Source organism: Gossypium hirsutum, chromosome A02 (genome assembly GCF_007990345.1).
Source record: "Gossypium hirsutum isolate 1008001.06 chromosome A02, Gossypium_hirsutum_v2.1, whole genome shotgun sequence".
NCBI classification, from domain to species: domain Eukaryota; kingdom Viridiplantae; phylum Streptophyta; class Magnoliopsida; order Malvales; family Malvaceae; genus Gossypium; species Gossypium hirsutum.
This window is the reverse complement of record NC_053425.1, coordinates 6328107-6342259: the sequence shown is the minus strand read 5'-3', so window position 1 is coordinate 6342259 and position 14153 is coordinate 6328107. Positions and strand designations below refer to the sequence as shown.

The following is a 14153-nucleotide window of genomic DNA, read 5'->3' as shown; positions in this document are numbered from 1 at the left end:
TCTTTGAGAGAAACTCCTCTTCGTAATTGATTGGAAACACCAGTTTCCCGACAATATATCCACCGCGATAACCACCGTGCACTACTGTCATGTTTTTCCTTTGACGAAAAGGAAAAGAAACTCTCTGTGGAGGTCTGAGGGAAGTGATTTAATTTACCCTCATATCTGGGCCGTAATTGGCGTAAAAATAAACAAAAAAGGAAGAAGGAAAAGGTTCGAGTTTGTCGTCGTTGAATCTTGATTTTACAGTGGCCACTTAAAAATGTTTGGTTGAGCTAAAGGTTTCTCTATAAATTTCATTTTATTTATATTTTGGGTTAATTATATATTAGTAGTGTCAGTTCAGACTTATTTTCGAGTACATCAAGTTTCTTCATTTTTTCTTCTTCTTAGTTTCTTTTTAATTTTTTCACTCTTTTTTTGATCTATTAAGATAAATTGGTTGGAGATAGAATAACTTGTTAATGCATCTTATGGTTTTGTTATTAATTGTTCATTCTTGTAATTTTGCTTTGTTAATTTTATTTACTAAATTTAGCTTTAAAAGAAAATTCCTATTATTGATTTATTTGGATGGATTACAAAGTAGTGATTGATGATTAGTATTATAATTAGTAATAATTTTTTATGAAAATGATCTTTTTTATATTACTTGTCGCAGTAAATATACTTACTTATAAGATTTTCGTCTAACAAGTTGAAAGTAGACAATTTTTTCATTAAAAAATCCAATTTTTAGTGAGATTTTGTTATGGAATTAGATTGTTACTATTGTTTGATAAGTTTAAATAAAATGAGTTCTATTGAGGGAAGGTTTAGGGGTTGGGATCTCTAAACTTTAGGATTTATCATGAAATGATGAGATGATGAAATTGTAGATGAAATGGACAAATTGTGTCTCATGGCAACACTTAATTGGTTAAATAGACGGAATAAAAGTTCAAATATTAAAGTGAAAATAAAAATATCACATTAAAACGAATATTAAAATACAAGAGTTAATTGTACCGGTATCTCTTTTTTAAAATTACTTTTATATCACAAATCTCTAACTAATTATATTCACACGAGAAAGATATTATACACTTAACTTCACTTCAACCGACAACCTTAAAAAATCTTTAATAACATCGGTACCAATTGAATCAACTATCAGTTAAAAAATATACACATGATAAGTGAATGAGACCATATATTCTTATTAAATTTTTAGGGATAAATCTTAAATATAAATAAGAATTTTAATTTTATGTGATCTACAGATTTAGTTTTAATAAATGAAAACATAAATGTTTAAGCATGCATGGGTCCATACTAGTAACAAGAATGTATTTCAATCCTACAACAAAAAAATTATGTATATTATGTAAACAATGCAAATGTGCTTTGTTTTTTCTTTAATGGGGTTACAATTTTGATGATGTAACTTAAGAATGTGACAAGTACTGTGGTAACTTTTTCTCATGTGAGTGCTGACATGAAAATTTGCTAAGAGTGATGGTAGAAGGGTCAAAATTAAATTATAATTTTAAAAGATTGAATTAAATTTTTATCATTTTTAAAGAGTTAAGTGAAATTTATTTTTATTAATTTAAAATTTTAAAAAATTTAAAGTTCTAAAATAAAAAAATTTCATTTTAGGGGGTCGGAACCTGCCATCTAAGGGAGAGCAAAATCCGATTCGATTCGAAAAACTCGATAATTTTTTTAATTTTGAATTAAATAGTTCGAGTTGTTTGAGTAAATCAAGTTATTTGCATCAACTCGAATAAAAAATTAAGCTTTTCGATTTAACTCAAATATGAATTACACAATTCGAGTGATCAGAAAATTCGAAAAAGAAAAAGGCAAAACTACGCCATTTTGATAAATGTTTACTTTTTTTAAAGTTAAAAGTCAAAACCATTAAGTTAAAAGTCAAAACTATGTTGTTTTGGTAGCTGTTTACTCATTAAGTTAAAAGACAAACCATTATATTGTTTATGTAGTTAAATAATTTTATACTTCGTTTACTAGTTAAATAATATATTCATATAAAAGCAACATTGAGTATAAACAATAGGATTCATTAACTCGACTCGACTTGACTCGAATTTTTTTACTCGATTCGATCTGATTCAAAAAATATTCAAATTGAGTTCGGTTGCTAAAATAAGATTCGTCAACTCGAATAACTCGAAATTTTTTTACTCGATTCGACTCGATTTAATCAAATACTCACCCCTAACCACCAGCACCTCTGTAAGTATTTTGTTTTATTAATATGCTAGCAAACACTAAAAAATAAAATTAAAATTCTAAAAAAAATATTGAAAAAAATTTAAAGAATTATAAAATAATTAAATATCTCGAAAATGGAAAAAAATCTAAAAATTTAAAAATAAATTACAATTTTATTTCTAAAATTTAGTACAAAATTTTAAAATCTTCTAAACAAATTGTTAAAAATTCTAAAATATCTAAAAAATATAAAAAAAGCGCAAAAGATTATTTAAAATTTAAAAAAAATTAAAATTTAGATCAAAATACTGAAAACATTAATTTTTAAAAAAAATACAATTTATATTTCATTTAAATATTACTCATATCCAATAAAACTAAAATCATAAATAGTTAAATTACATGAGAAATATTTATATTACAGGAATTTGATTAAATTAACCAGATTTCATTTATCGAATTATAAAAATTTAAAAAAATAACTTTATTAAAAAGTAATTATTTTATTTAATCGTAGAAAAATGGATCTCTTCCAATCATAAACTCCATTTAATATGCGCTATAAAAGAACAGGCGCACACACACACACAAAAAAGGAGTGAGAAACGATGTCGAGATCTGGGATGCTTTAGGTCCTACAACTGCCTCCAAGATCTGTAAACCCATTTCAGTTTCATTCTGCCCTCTGCAATACCCTTCAGGTATTTTGCTTAAAACTTTGGATCTTATGGCTTTCATGTCATCTTTTGATTCTTTCGGTCTTCAAAGTTCAGATCTTTATGTTTAAAAGGAGGAACCCAAATGCAAAAGAGGGTGAATATTTATGTTTTCTTTGTTAGGGTTTTAATTGCTAACTAGACTACGAATTAATTTTGTTATATTCCAACTATACTATTGGGTGAAATCTAGAAGCATGTTACTGGATTAGTTGCAAGTTTTATCTTGTTGTAATGGTTAAAAACTTATGGATTTTGTTTCTATTACAGGGGAATTGAAGCTGTTGATACAGTGATGTCGCCGCAGTCAGCTTTTGAGAACTCCGGTCCTGCCGTGGCACATCTCATTATGGTGAGTCCAAGGGTAAGAACCTAAGCAAATCTGTAGCTTTTTTTTTATTATTTGTTTATAAATTTATTTGTAGTTTTAACTATTGTATTATATATGATTTGTTCTCAATTTCTCAGATTATTTACAATGGCAACCTTGAGACTCTGAAAACAAATAGGGAGACTTATGCGCTCCCACAAACCAAATAGAGAAGGTTGTGGCCTAATGTTTGGGAGCATCTTGATAAGCTTGAAGTAAATGGAAAGCAAGTGTTTGCATCAAATATTGTCATAAGTTGTTAATAGGGCCAAGCAAAAGTGGAACCACACTTGAAAAACCATTTGAAAAGATGCTTAGAAAAAAAAAAACCAAAATTAAGAAATGATGAAGCTGATATTTTCGGCTCATGCTAATGAATGAGGCTCAATGTTTAGTTAGTAAATGAGTTACCTGGATTTTACTTAAATGATTATTAAGCATCGATATTCATAGATACGGTTGAACAAGAGTCTTTCAATTGTTTTTTTTGTAAGAATTAGCACCACATGTTTGAGTTTCAATCAAAAGCTATCTTGGTATTTGACATACATTTTCTTTCCTTTAAGAAAGATATGTATTAGATATATTTTGTTCGATTTGCTTGTAACTTGAATATGATAGTTAGGAAGAACTATCATGGAAAGATTGCGTTTTGTTGTTTGATCATTGAGAGCACATTTTATTCTTTTGGAAACAAAAGATGAAAATTGTTAGTCTTCAAAATTTCAGAGCATTTCTATGACACAAACTTTAAGTGGAATTGTTAAGAGCTTGATTTTCGAGTGAAATATAGTTGAAGTGTCTCCTTCTCTTTCTTATAGATGTGATGTATGTCTATTAACAAAGGATCTTTCGGTTGAAACTCAAACATGGGTTGCAAATTTTTCACAAAATTTTTGAAAATTTTTGGTTCAGCCATATCCAATGGATATTGAAACTTAATAATCATTTTTGCAAAATCCAAGCGATTCCTTTTCTGATCAAACATTGAGCTTCTTTCATTTGTGGTAGTTGAATATATCAACTTCCTTTCTTGATTTCGTATTTTTCTTTCTAGACATCTTTCTCACTGTTTTTTCAAGCGTTCCACTCTTGCTTAACCCTGTTAACTTCTTATGACTCTGGAGATAAACACTAGAGGTGGTATTTGCTCGTAACGTAGCTAGGTTATTTCCCTTCAACTTTAATCGGCAATGGGGTGTTAAACTTTGTCTAACGATGTAAACTCTTAGCCATTCCTGGGCCTGCAAAACAGGTAACTTTTTCACAATCTATACTATATTCCAGTTTTGATCATCCCTACAGGACGGTTTTTTTGCTGTATTAGAATTTGACTACATTTTGCTCTTGTTTAGATTATGGCATTTACTCTTATGTGGTGTATAATACCTAGCTCTTTTCTCTTCTCTATGATAATTGGGGGTGATAAATTAAGGTGGTCTGATCAGTTATCAATACAGTCTCTTGCTAGTCTCCAGAGCAACAAGACTTCCCTATTACCCGTGTTGCGAGGTGGTTCGGGCTCAAGGCAATGTTTCTTGCCATAAGATGGAAATTACATTTTGTTTTTCAATCTTCGTGTTTAAGTTCTTTCCTATGTTTTTCTACTTCAGACAAAGTAATAAATATGATTATGCTTTAGAAAGTTTGGTGCCACAAGGAATGGTTGATGATTTAGCAGATAAACCTACATATTGAAATTGATAATCGGGACATAGTAGTGGATAGTCAACATAAAGAAGTTGCCCAAGCAAAACTCAAGTTACTCCTGAGGTCTGTAATAATATTGTTGATTTGATTTTGGCTGTTACCTAGTGTTATATTATTCTTATTGGCATCTCTCCTGTCAGGTTGTGGAGTTCGACAAGTTGCAAATGTCACGGGTTCGGAAGCAAACTTGAGTGTTTCCATATTCACCAGATTAAGTAGATGGGCCTTCAGTCTCTCCAAGTAATGGGTTAGTCTTGTTGGGCCAAATGATCCCAAGTGAACAAGATGGATCATCAAAGTGTGCTTTGGTCGCTGGTTCTTTTGCGCGGCTTGTGACTTAAAGCAGAAGATGATTTCGTGAACAAAGGTTGTTGCTAGCTGGAGCTGTACTAAGTTAATTACCACTAGGAATGCAGGTTCGGCCGAAAAAGAGCACTATTTGTTTCATTTTTAGTAGTATAATTTTTAGAATGCATAAGTAGTTCTAAGTTTTTCTAATCCTTTTTTTCTTTTATTGTGTAGCAATGGAGCACATTTGGTGAGTTTGACTTTGATCGTGCCACGAGGGAGAGCTGAAAAACAAGAAAGTTCATGGTCGAGGCTGGATGTTTCGGATTGTAGTGTCAGGTATCTAGGATCAAAGAAACCCAGATGCTAAATGCCTATGCTGTAAAATTATCTTTATGTTCTCCAGACGACAAACAATGAGATCAACCGATGCGGATGAGCCAGCTTGCCCTTTCAACAATATCGAAGAAACAGTTTCCTAGCCTGTCTGGTGCTGATGGAACCTGGTGCTTGTCTAACAGGCCACAGATCAAAGCCTGTAATCATTGTGCACAGAAAGTTCAATAGAAGCTTATATGCATTGGTGGTCCAGTGAAATATTCAAGTAAAACTAGAGTTACCAAGGTAATTAATGTAAATAATGTAAATTTTAAGAGATAAAGATGTATAAAGTTTAAATTTTTTAGAACTCTTAGTTTGTAAGTAGGCACAAATCTCGACCGTCAGTGTAGTTGAATCTATATTGTTGGTTTGGGAGGGGAGCTCAATTATAAATAGTGGCCTTCTTGTATTCACTCGGTTATAATCTTTAGCCTTGGTGACCTAGTATAACATTTAAGTAAAATTAGAGTTATTAGGGTAATTTAAATTTTAAGAGATAAAAATGTATAGAGCTTAAATTCTTTAGAACTCTTATATTATGACATAAACCTCGATTGTTGGTTTGGGGAAGCTCAATTTTTTTGTTTGTTGTAAATTAAAATTATGCTATTAGTCCTTATACTTAGCAAAAGTTGTGGATTTAATGGTCATTTTTAATTCTTGTATTTTTTAAATTTTAAAATTTTAATTCTCACTAAATAATAATTATTAGATTTATTAAGTAATTAATGATCTAATTGAAGAAATTGAACTAAGTCTACAATTGTATGCATGGTAGAAAACTAGTAATTGAATTTAATTAAACAAAATTAACTATTATTATTTGGACTAGGACTAATATTTTAAAATTTGAAAAGTGCAAGGTCTATAATTTATCAATTAATGATTAAATAAACATATAATGACTATATATATATAGCAGAATTTAACTTTTAAAAAAATATGAATTTTTGTTTGTTTTAAGCTTTTAATATACAAATCTTATAATTACAAATAAAATTGTGGAAAAATAAAAAAATAAAACCAGTTTTTTTATTAGTTGTGATTTTATATTAATAAAAATGACAATCTAAAATAAATGTATTATTTTCAACCTAAAACATTAACTTGAAGCTTCAATTTTATTACGTTAATCAAACCTTCATTTTGTTCTTATATAAGTTATTAATAAATATAATTATTTTCGGATGTAACACAATCTAATAGATTATAAAACCTGTAGGCTTTATCATTATGTAGTTTTTGTATCAATACAGTCATGAAATTTTCAGACAACATCGTGGGAAGTTAGCCATATCAATGGTATCATCATCCCTGCCTCACTCACTTATCACCCCAGCAATGCTGGAAACAATTCACATAGAAAGTACATGTTTTCCTAATCCCCCGACCCCCCGTTTCATCGAGTTGCAATAATCAACTTCAAGCTGGATTTCTCTGCATGTTTGGATTAACAGGTGCAATATCAGAGCTAAAGTACTTCACCTTGACAAATTTCATTGTGTTCCATTAGCAAGATGTCCTTGGCGCGCTGAAATCATTCGCCGTGAGAATCTTGTATGCCAAAAACGACTTCTGCTTGCTCCTTTCGGCTAACCCACATCCTGATACCAGCCAAAACAGAACTGTCGGTTTAGATTCGAACATCTATATTTGAAGAAATATGATGTATCTTTATTCTTCTCTAGACTGATAGCAAGACTCGTGATTATTTAGCATGGGTGCATATTAAAATGATGAAGAAATCGGTATTAAATATCAACTGATGCATTTTGTGTTTGCTAGTAATGACTCAGAGTCGAAGATTCCTTTTACGACAAAGCAGGAAAAAAAGGAAAAAGGAAAAGCTTCAACCCATGTTTTATCTCCTACCTTTCAAAGACATATTCTCTAATAGGTTTCATTTGAAAAAAAAAATCATCAAGAAACAGAGATAGTAAGACAACTCCTCACCCAATGGCTGTATGTATGCTGGAACAACTATAAAGAAAATGACACAAGTGGCAGAACAGAGAATCCATGTGTAAGGCAAATCAACTAATCTGGTGGCACAGTGAATGAAGAACAGATGGCTCAAATATATATATATAAACTCAGAAAACTACAGCTCAAGTGACCAACCGATTCCAAAGGCCTCTGATGCATCAGTGGTGGAACAATGGCAGCGCTTTGATTCATGGAACCGCCAGTTTGGCAGGGTCTGGAATGTACTTCACTATCAGTGGTGCCAACACCCGACTGCTGGCTCCCAGAGAACATTAGTTAATCACAATGCAATTAATGAAAAAAAGAGCAAAAAACCCCCCCTTAAATTAACAGATATACATCAAGAGATTATACAGAATAATTATAAATTAATCACACTTTTTATAATCCATGACCACTAAAAGAGTTTTTTCAGATTAGAACTTTCCTAAATTTTTCTATTAGGCAGTATGTACAAATGTACAAGTTATATCAACTGCAAGGCACAATAAGCAATTAAGTCCAAAATTCTGCTCCCTTCTAAATCAAGATATGACTCATCATAGTACTTCAACAGGGCTAATTGGACAAATCACTTTGAATTACGTACAAGGTGGTAATTTCTACAGCACAAATTTAAAAGATCTTCACTCACTTCTAAGAAAGATACAGGACCGGGAGACAAAGCCATACGACAAAAAATGTAACTTTAAACATTGAGAACATGAATAACCAGAGAAAGATTTAAATAGTTCATACATTTGATAGGCCTTTGATCTGTACAATTATGATTGTAATATCATCGGTTCGATTTTCAAGCTCCAACCAACGTTTATAGGAGTCTCCAGCAATTGCAGTACAAGCATCGCTGGGATCTTTGTATGCCGTCGCCTGAAATAAGAAAATTATAAATTTGTCAATGAAATGCTCAAGTTATGTCTCAAATATCTTTCGAAACCAGCTGGAACCATGGATTGTTACATCTGAGAGAAGCCACTTATAAACGACAATGAGTTAATTTACTGATAATATCAGTAATTGGAGCGGTCAACTAATAGTTCAAAAAGAAAAAGACAGAAAATTCTTTTGAACTTCCCTTTTCGGGTTTACTTATAAAACTCAATAGCGTAAAACAGGTTTACAAACATTGTTTTGCAATAAACATGCATTAAAATCTAATGTATAAGACACTTTAGCCGTGGCCTGCAAATCAAAAGCAAGTATAAGCAAATGGTTGATGTATAGATAGATATACCATGGCATTATAAAGCAAATGGGAAAAGTAAGGATAATTTATAGATTCCAAAGATTCACATGTATCGTACCATGTTGACAACAGTTTGGCTTGAGAGAAACTCGAAAACTCCATCACTTGCAACAACAAAGAAAAGATGACTGGGTGTAAGCCTAACAATAGAAATCTCAGGAACTGCAATCACACCAATCTTCTCTGCCGTGCTATCTCCTACACTCCTTGTAAATGCAGTCCCAGGATACATTCCGTTCGGAACCCACAACCTCGGAGGATCGCCACCATGACTTTCTTCATCACCCCAATGTTGAATATCTGGGTCTTTAAGGCCTTCCACTTGATCAACACTCAGAACCCTGGCCCCAAAGAGTTTCACCCGATCGTATTCATCTTTCCTAAATGGTGTCTGATCCACGGATAAATCCTCAGCCAAAATTCGATCCCCATCCTTAACAGCGATCACAGCCCTTGAATCACCCACATTAGCAACATAAAGTGTATCCCCAACAACCAGTACAGTTATCGCTGTGGTACCACTTAGAGCATCATCAATCTCACTATCACGTAACTCGGAATTCGTAGCTAAAAATGCTGAATTATAAGCTTTTAAAGGATCATCCAATAACGTGGGGTCACTGGATAATATTTCTACAAGTTTATCCTTAACAAAATTTGAACATTGAGCACCATATTGACCATGTCCATCAAATACTCCAAAGAAATGAACATTCGGGTTACCTTGAATTTGTGTTTTGATGCAGAAACTATCTTGGTTTTCCCTATCAGTTGTGTCTGGGTAATAACCATGTTGTGTTAAGCTTGAGTACTGCAAGGTGAAGTTGTGAGATGGAACATGAACTAACTCCAATGACCTTTGTGTAAGACCGTCTTTGTTTTTATAAGGCCTTATTCCTCTCTGATGATGACCTGCATCCTCATCTGATGTTGATGAATCTCTGTTACAACACTTTCCATGAGCACAACCCATTATTTCAAAACACACACTGACACACACACACAAAAGAAAGAAAGAATAATTCTTTTACTAAAAGTGCAGCTCAAGCGTTTGATAAAAGGCCAAAAAGAAACTGGAACTGAGACGGGTCGAAAGAAGAAGCATTTTTAGGTGAAAATGGACAGATGGGTTTCTCTTGAAGCTGACATTTTAGATTTTTATGGGAATTTGGTTAGAAAACATGCTTTAAAGAGAACAAATCGAAGGGAACTTGGGGAAAAAAAAACTCTAAAAAGAGGGGGGGAAAACGTGATTTTTATGGGGTCACTGCAAACTGCAAAACAATGGAGTTGGGGTTTTAAGACAAACAGGAAGAATAAACCCTTTAACAAGCAAAAACAAAAAAGTGAAACCCTAAATCGAGGCTAGGGAAAAGAAGAAATCCTTTTTAGGATTTAGGGGATTCCTTCTTCAATTCAAGGCAAAAGGATCTCTTTCTTGAGAAAAAAAGGAAGAAAGAAAGGGACCAGCTGCACAAGAAGGAAATTAAAGGGACTCAAACAAAAATTAAAAAACGTAAACCCTAAAAGTGAAGGGGGTGTGGGGGAATATGGATTTCTTGTGCTTCAAAGCTTACAACTTTAGAAGCAGAGAGAAGATGCAGAAAATCGATGTGCGTGCCGTACGTGCATGGATGAATTTGGCTTTGCCCCGTTCCCCGGCCAAAGGGAAAAAAGGGTAAACTATAAAATGGTCACCTAACTATTAGCGTTTTTCTGTTTTGGTCATCCAGGTTTAAAATTTTTATTTTAATCACTGAGGTTTTCGAAATTTAATATTTTGATGGCTACTCCTTAAATCAGTGACGTTGGCTTTTTATTTATTGGTATAATAGTAAATTTAGCCCTCCAATATTTATAATATTTATCAATTTAGTCTTAATTTTAAATCGTTCAATAAATTTCGTCCTCAACTTTACATATTCTATCAATTTAATTGTACTTCTTAAAAATTTAAAATTAAAAATTAAAAAACTTAGAAAAATAAAAATATTTAAAAGTTTATTTTTGATAAAAATACATACAAAATTATAAATAAATTAATAATCGTTTATTCTTTTTCTAACATGTGATTATTTATTAAAATATTATTTTTATAAATAAAATATTAAAAAACCCACAAATAAGACTTAAACTAGGATCAAGTTATTCCCTTGTTTTTAGTTTATATTATAAATAATAAGTTTTACTATACATCTAACCTTACCTCTTGGTCCTCATCAAATTTGCCAAACATTGGACACTGCTTTTGCCTACAATCACCAGCACCAATAACTCTTGCTCTAAACTTGTTAATTTTCACATCCTCCACCATCGCACCATCAAACTAGAAATTGATCGTGGAATTGCTGGCATGACTTTCCATCTATTGAGTCTCAAAGGCCTAATCCTCACCTATAAATCCTCATCTATAAATCCCTAATCATAATAAACCCATTCTGGGCAACAATCTAAAAACATTGATTTTCATTCTTTTCGACCTCATTCTGTAGTTTTTGACTCAATCTAAACATGATGGTCACTAATGTTGAAAAAAAGAAAAAAATATCCCTATAAATTGTTTTATTTACAAGATTATCATTTTATTTATAAATTATTTTAATAAATAAATTTCATGTTAGAAAATGAGAAAAATATATATTCTTTTATTTATAAATGCTTTTATAATTTTTATGTATTTTTATCAAAAAAATGAACTTTTAATTTTTTTTTACTGTTTACAAGGTTTTTTTTTATATTTCTAATGTTTAAGAATAAATACTAAATTGTCAGAATGTTTAAAGTTGAGTGTTAAATTTATTGAAATTTTTTAAATTTAAGACTAAATTGTTAGAATCTGTAAATATTGAAGGGCTAAATTTATTATTATGCTAGTAAAAAAGTTATCGTTAGCAATTGAACTTATGAGTGACAAAATATTAAAACTGGATAATATTATTGACTAAAATAGAAAATTTTAAATCAATGTGTTTAGAAAACAACATGCTAATCGTTAGGTGATTGTTTTTAGAGTTTACCTAAGAAAATATAAAAGCAAAGAAAGGAAAATAAATTTAAAAAATCCTTATATTTGATGTATAATTTTTTTACTAGAATATTGGATTTTTGTTATTTATTAGGGTAAATTACACTTAAGGTCATTAAATTATTAGTAATTTTACGTTTTGATCACTCAATTTCAAAAGTTATAAAATGGTCATTGCACTATTCGAAAACTTTCATTTAAGTCATTAGGCTATGAAAATCATTGTTGTATAACTTTTCCTATTCGCACTGTCTATATCAATCTAAAGCTCTCCTCCTCTTTTACAATTTAGTTTTTTTTTTCAATAAAATAGTTTTGAACTCATGAATCTACAATCCAAAATCAAAACAATTTTTTCTCTGATCTCTAACATTGATCATTAAATTGACTTGGATCTAAGGTGTGTTATTTTACTCGTCGATGGATATTGATCCACTATATCGATCATCGAATCGTCGCTTAGAACTCGCTAGTAAGACTTTTTTATTAGAAAAAAACCTTAACAACCCATTAACTTAAATAAAAAATTTTACATAGTTCAATGAGTCAAATGAAAACTTTTAAATAGTTCAGTAAATATTTTGTAACTTTTTGAAGTTAAGTAACCAAAACTAAACTTACTAATAGTTTAGTGACTTTAAATGTAATTTACTCTATTTTTTTTTGTAACCAAGCACCACCAACAACGGTGATGTGATTAATTCTCTCGCCGCAAGTACTCCCCTAAAAGGTAAACAACTTTTTTCAATTCCTCTTTTGTTTCCTTATTTTTCTAAGCGAGGTGCTTCCATTTTTCTTCTCATTGGAAGATAATGTGTTAAATTTTTTTGCCCCTAAAAACCCATTTGGCCCTAGAAAATCTTCTTTCTTTGCTATTGTTTTCCATTTTGTTGACCGAATTCTCAATTTAGTTTTGCTTTATATATATATACATTATATCTCTTACAAGGGGTGGAATTAAAAAAATTGGATTGTGGGGTAAATTTTTTAAAAAGTTATATAAATTAATGTAAATATTAACTATTGATAAATCGATATATATATATGATAAAATTATTACAAAACTATTAAAACAATAACTAAAAGAAAAAGCACATCGAATAAATTTGAATAACGCATACCTTTTTTACAATTGTCCACGACACTTTCTCATGTATTGAAATCATTGAATTATCTTCTCTTTGTCAATGTTGTTAGAAATTTACCCTTCTTATATTATCTCTATCATTTGCATGATAATCTATAATCTTAGTTCTTAATCCTAGATGGATCGAAAAGTTTTCAATATTAAACTCGACTTGACTCTTTTGATCTTTTTTCAAATTGATTTGTATCTCACTTTTGTTGTTCAATATTTTTTCTTATTGTTTTTCCTCTACTTCACTAGTAAACTTTCATTTAAAATATTTTTCTATTCCTATTAAACATTGATAATGTTACAGGCCATTTTGCCCGAGGCCCAATTAAACACAAAATAAAAGTCCAAATTACAGTCCATAAAGTCCAAATCAACAAGCTCAGAACCAGGACCCAATTACCATTAACCTCAGCTACCCAACTACCCAATTACAACACCCAAAGCCCAACAAATACAAGCCCAACTACCAACACACTAACCCAATTAGCCAAAATCAGAAACAAAACAATAAACCTAACCCTATGTGCGCCGCACCTAGGGTCGGCCACTTGACCTGCCGCCACCACCGCACGTCCCATCGGCGCCTGCACCGTTCAGCCACCTGCTCCACCTGCAAAAGAAAAGAAACACGCAACAGCCAAGACAAAATAATAAAAAAAATGCAAATGAAAAATAGAAAGGGAGAATCGGCTATATAAGCCGAATATGAACTGTAACACATGAGGGGGTTTTTTTTCTGAATCTTTTTTCTTTTTCGACCTTTGTAACGCATATTAGCAGAGAAGTATAGCAACAAAAAATTTTTAAGGTGAATCCTTTTATTTTTCTTTCTTTTCTTTCGTTTTTTATTTCGATTTTCATCTTCTTCTTTTTTTGTTTTACATATATAAATAAAAATAAAGGGAAACTAAAAAGAAAAAGAAGAAGAAACCTTACCTGTGCCGCGCCGGAGGAGGAGGAGACGGACGGATACTCCTCGTTTGGCGGGGTTGGGCTCACCTTTCACAAGATTCGACCTTGGATCCGTGTTTAAGAGGCCTTTGGCTTCAAAAAGGAATCGGAGAGGTTCCATT

The 14153-nt window shown here is 31.4% G+C and overlaps 1 protein-coding gene and 1 long non-coding RNA gene across 6 annotated transcripts; one reads left to right on the top strand and one right to left on the bottom strand.

The window, feature by feature from the left end:
- The first annotated feature begins 2760 nt into the window (after positions 1 to 2760).
- Positions 2761 to 6261, top strand: LOC107936604 (uncharacterized). Of its 4 annotated transcripts, none has more exons than XR_005911026.1 (6): positions 2761 to 2921; positions 3207 to 3288; positions 3405 to 4561; positions 4742 to 5079; positions 5157 to 5432; positions 5539 to 6261. It is a non-coding gene; the product is annotated as an uncharacterized lncRNA (long non-coding RNA). The 4 variants fall into 4 exon arrangements; XR_001694431.1 differs by having other exon boundaries at positions 2783 to 2921; positions 3207 to 3300; XR_001694428.2 differs by having other exon boundaries at positions 2768 to 2921; positions 3207 to 3300; positions 3405 to 5079.
- A 629-nt stretch (positions 6262 to 6890) lies between these two features.
- On the bottom strand, positions 6891 to 10572 carry LOC107936582 (probable protein phosphatase 2C 35). 2 transcript variants are annotated; one of them, XM_016869342.2, is made up of 4 exons: positions 8976 to 10572; positions 8410 to 8541; positions 7807 to 7926; positions 6891 to 7289 (listed from the first exon to the last, which is right to left on the bottom strand). In XM_016869342.2, exons 1-4 carry the CDS (start codon positions 9888 to 9890, stop codon positions 7278 to 7280), a joined length of 1179 nt encoding a protein of 392 aa, XP_016724831.2. In that variant the 5' UTR covers positions 9891 to 10572; the 3' UTR covers positions 6891 to 7277. The 2 variants fall into 2 exon arrangements, with proteins under 2 accessions (XP_016724831.2, XP_016724832.2); XM_016869343.2 differs by having other exon boundaries at positions 7807 to 7923.
- Between the last annotated feature and the right edge of the window lie 3581 nt (positions 10573 to 14153).

Bases quoted from the DNA above. Each gene is read 5' to 3' on its own strand.
- LOC107936582 (XM_016869342.2), bottom strand. From the start codon at position 9,890: ATGGGTTGTGCTCATGGAAAGTGTTGTAACAGAGATTCATCAACATCA. The intron at 8,542-8,975 runs GTACGATACATG...TTCTTATTTCAG, and splicing joins GCCAAACTGTTGTCAACATG to GCGACGGCATACAAAGATCC. The intron at 7,927-8,409 runs GTATGAACTATT...TCTGGGAGCCAG, and splicing joins AGATCAAAGGCCTATCAAAT to CAGTCGGGTGTTGGCACCAC.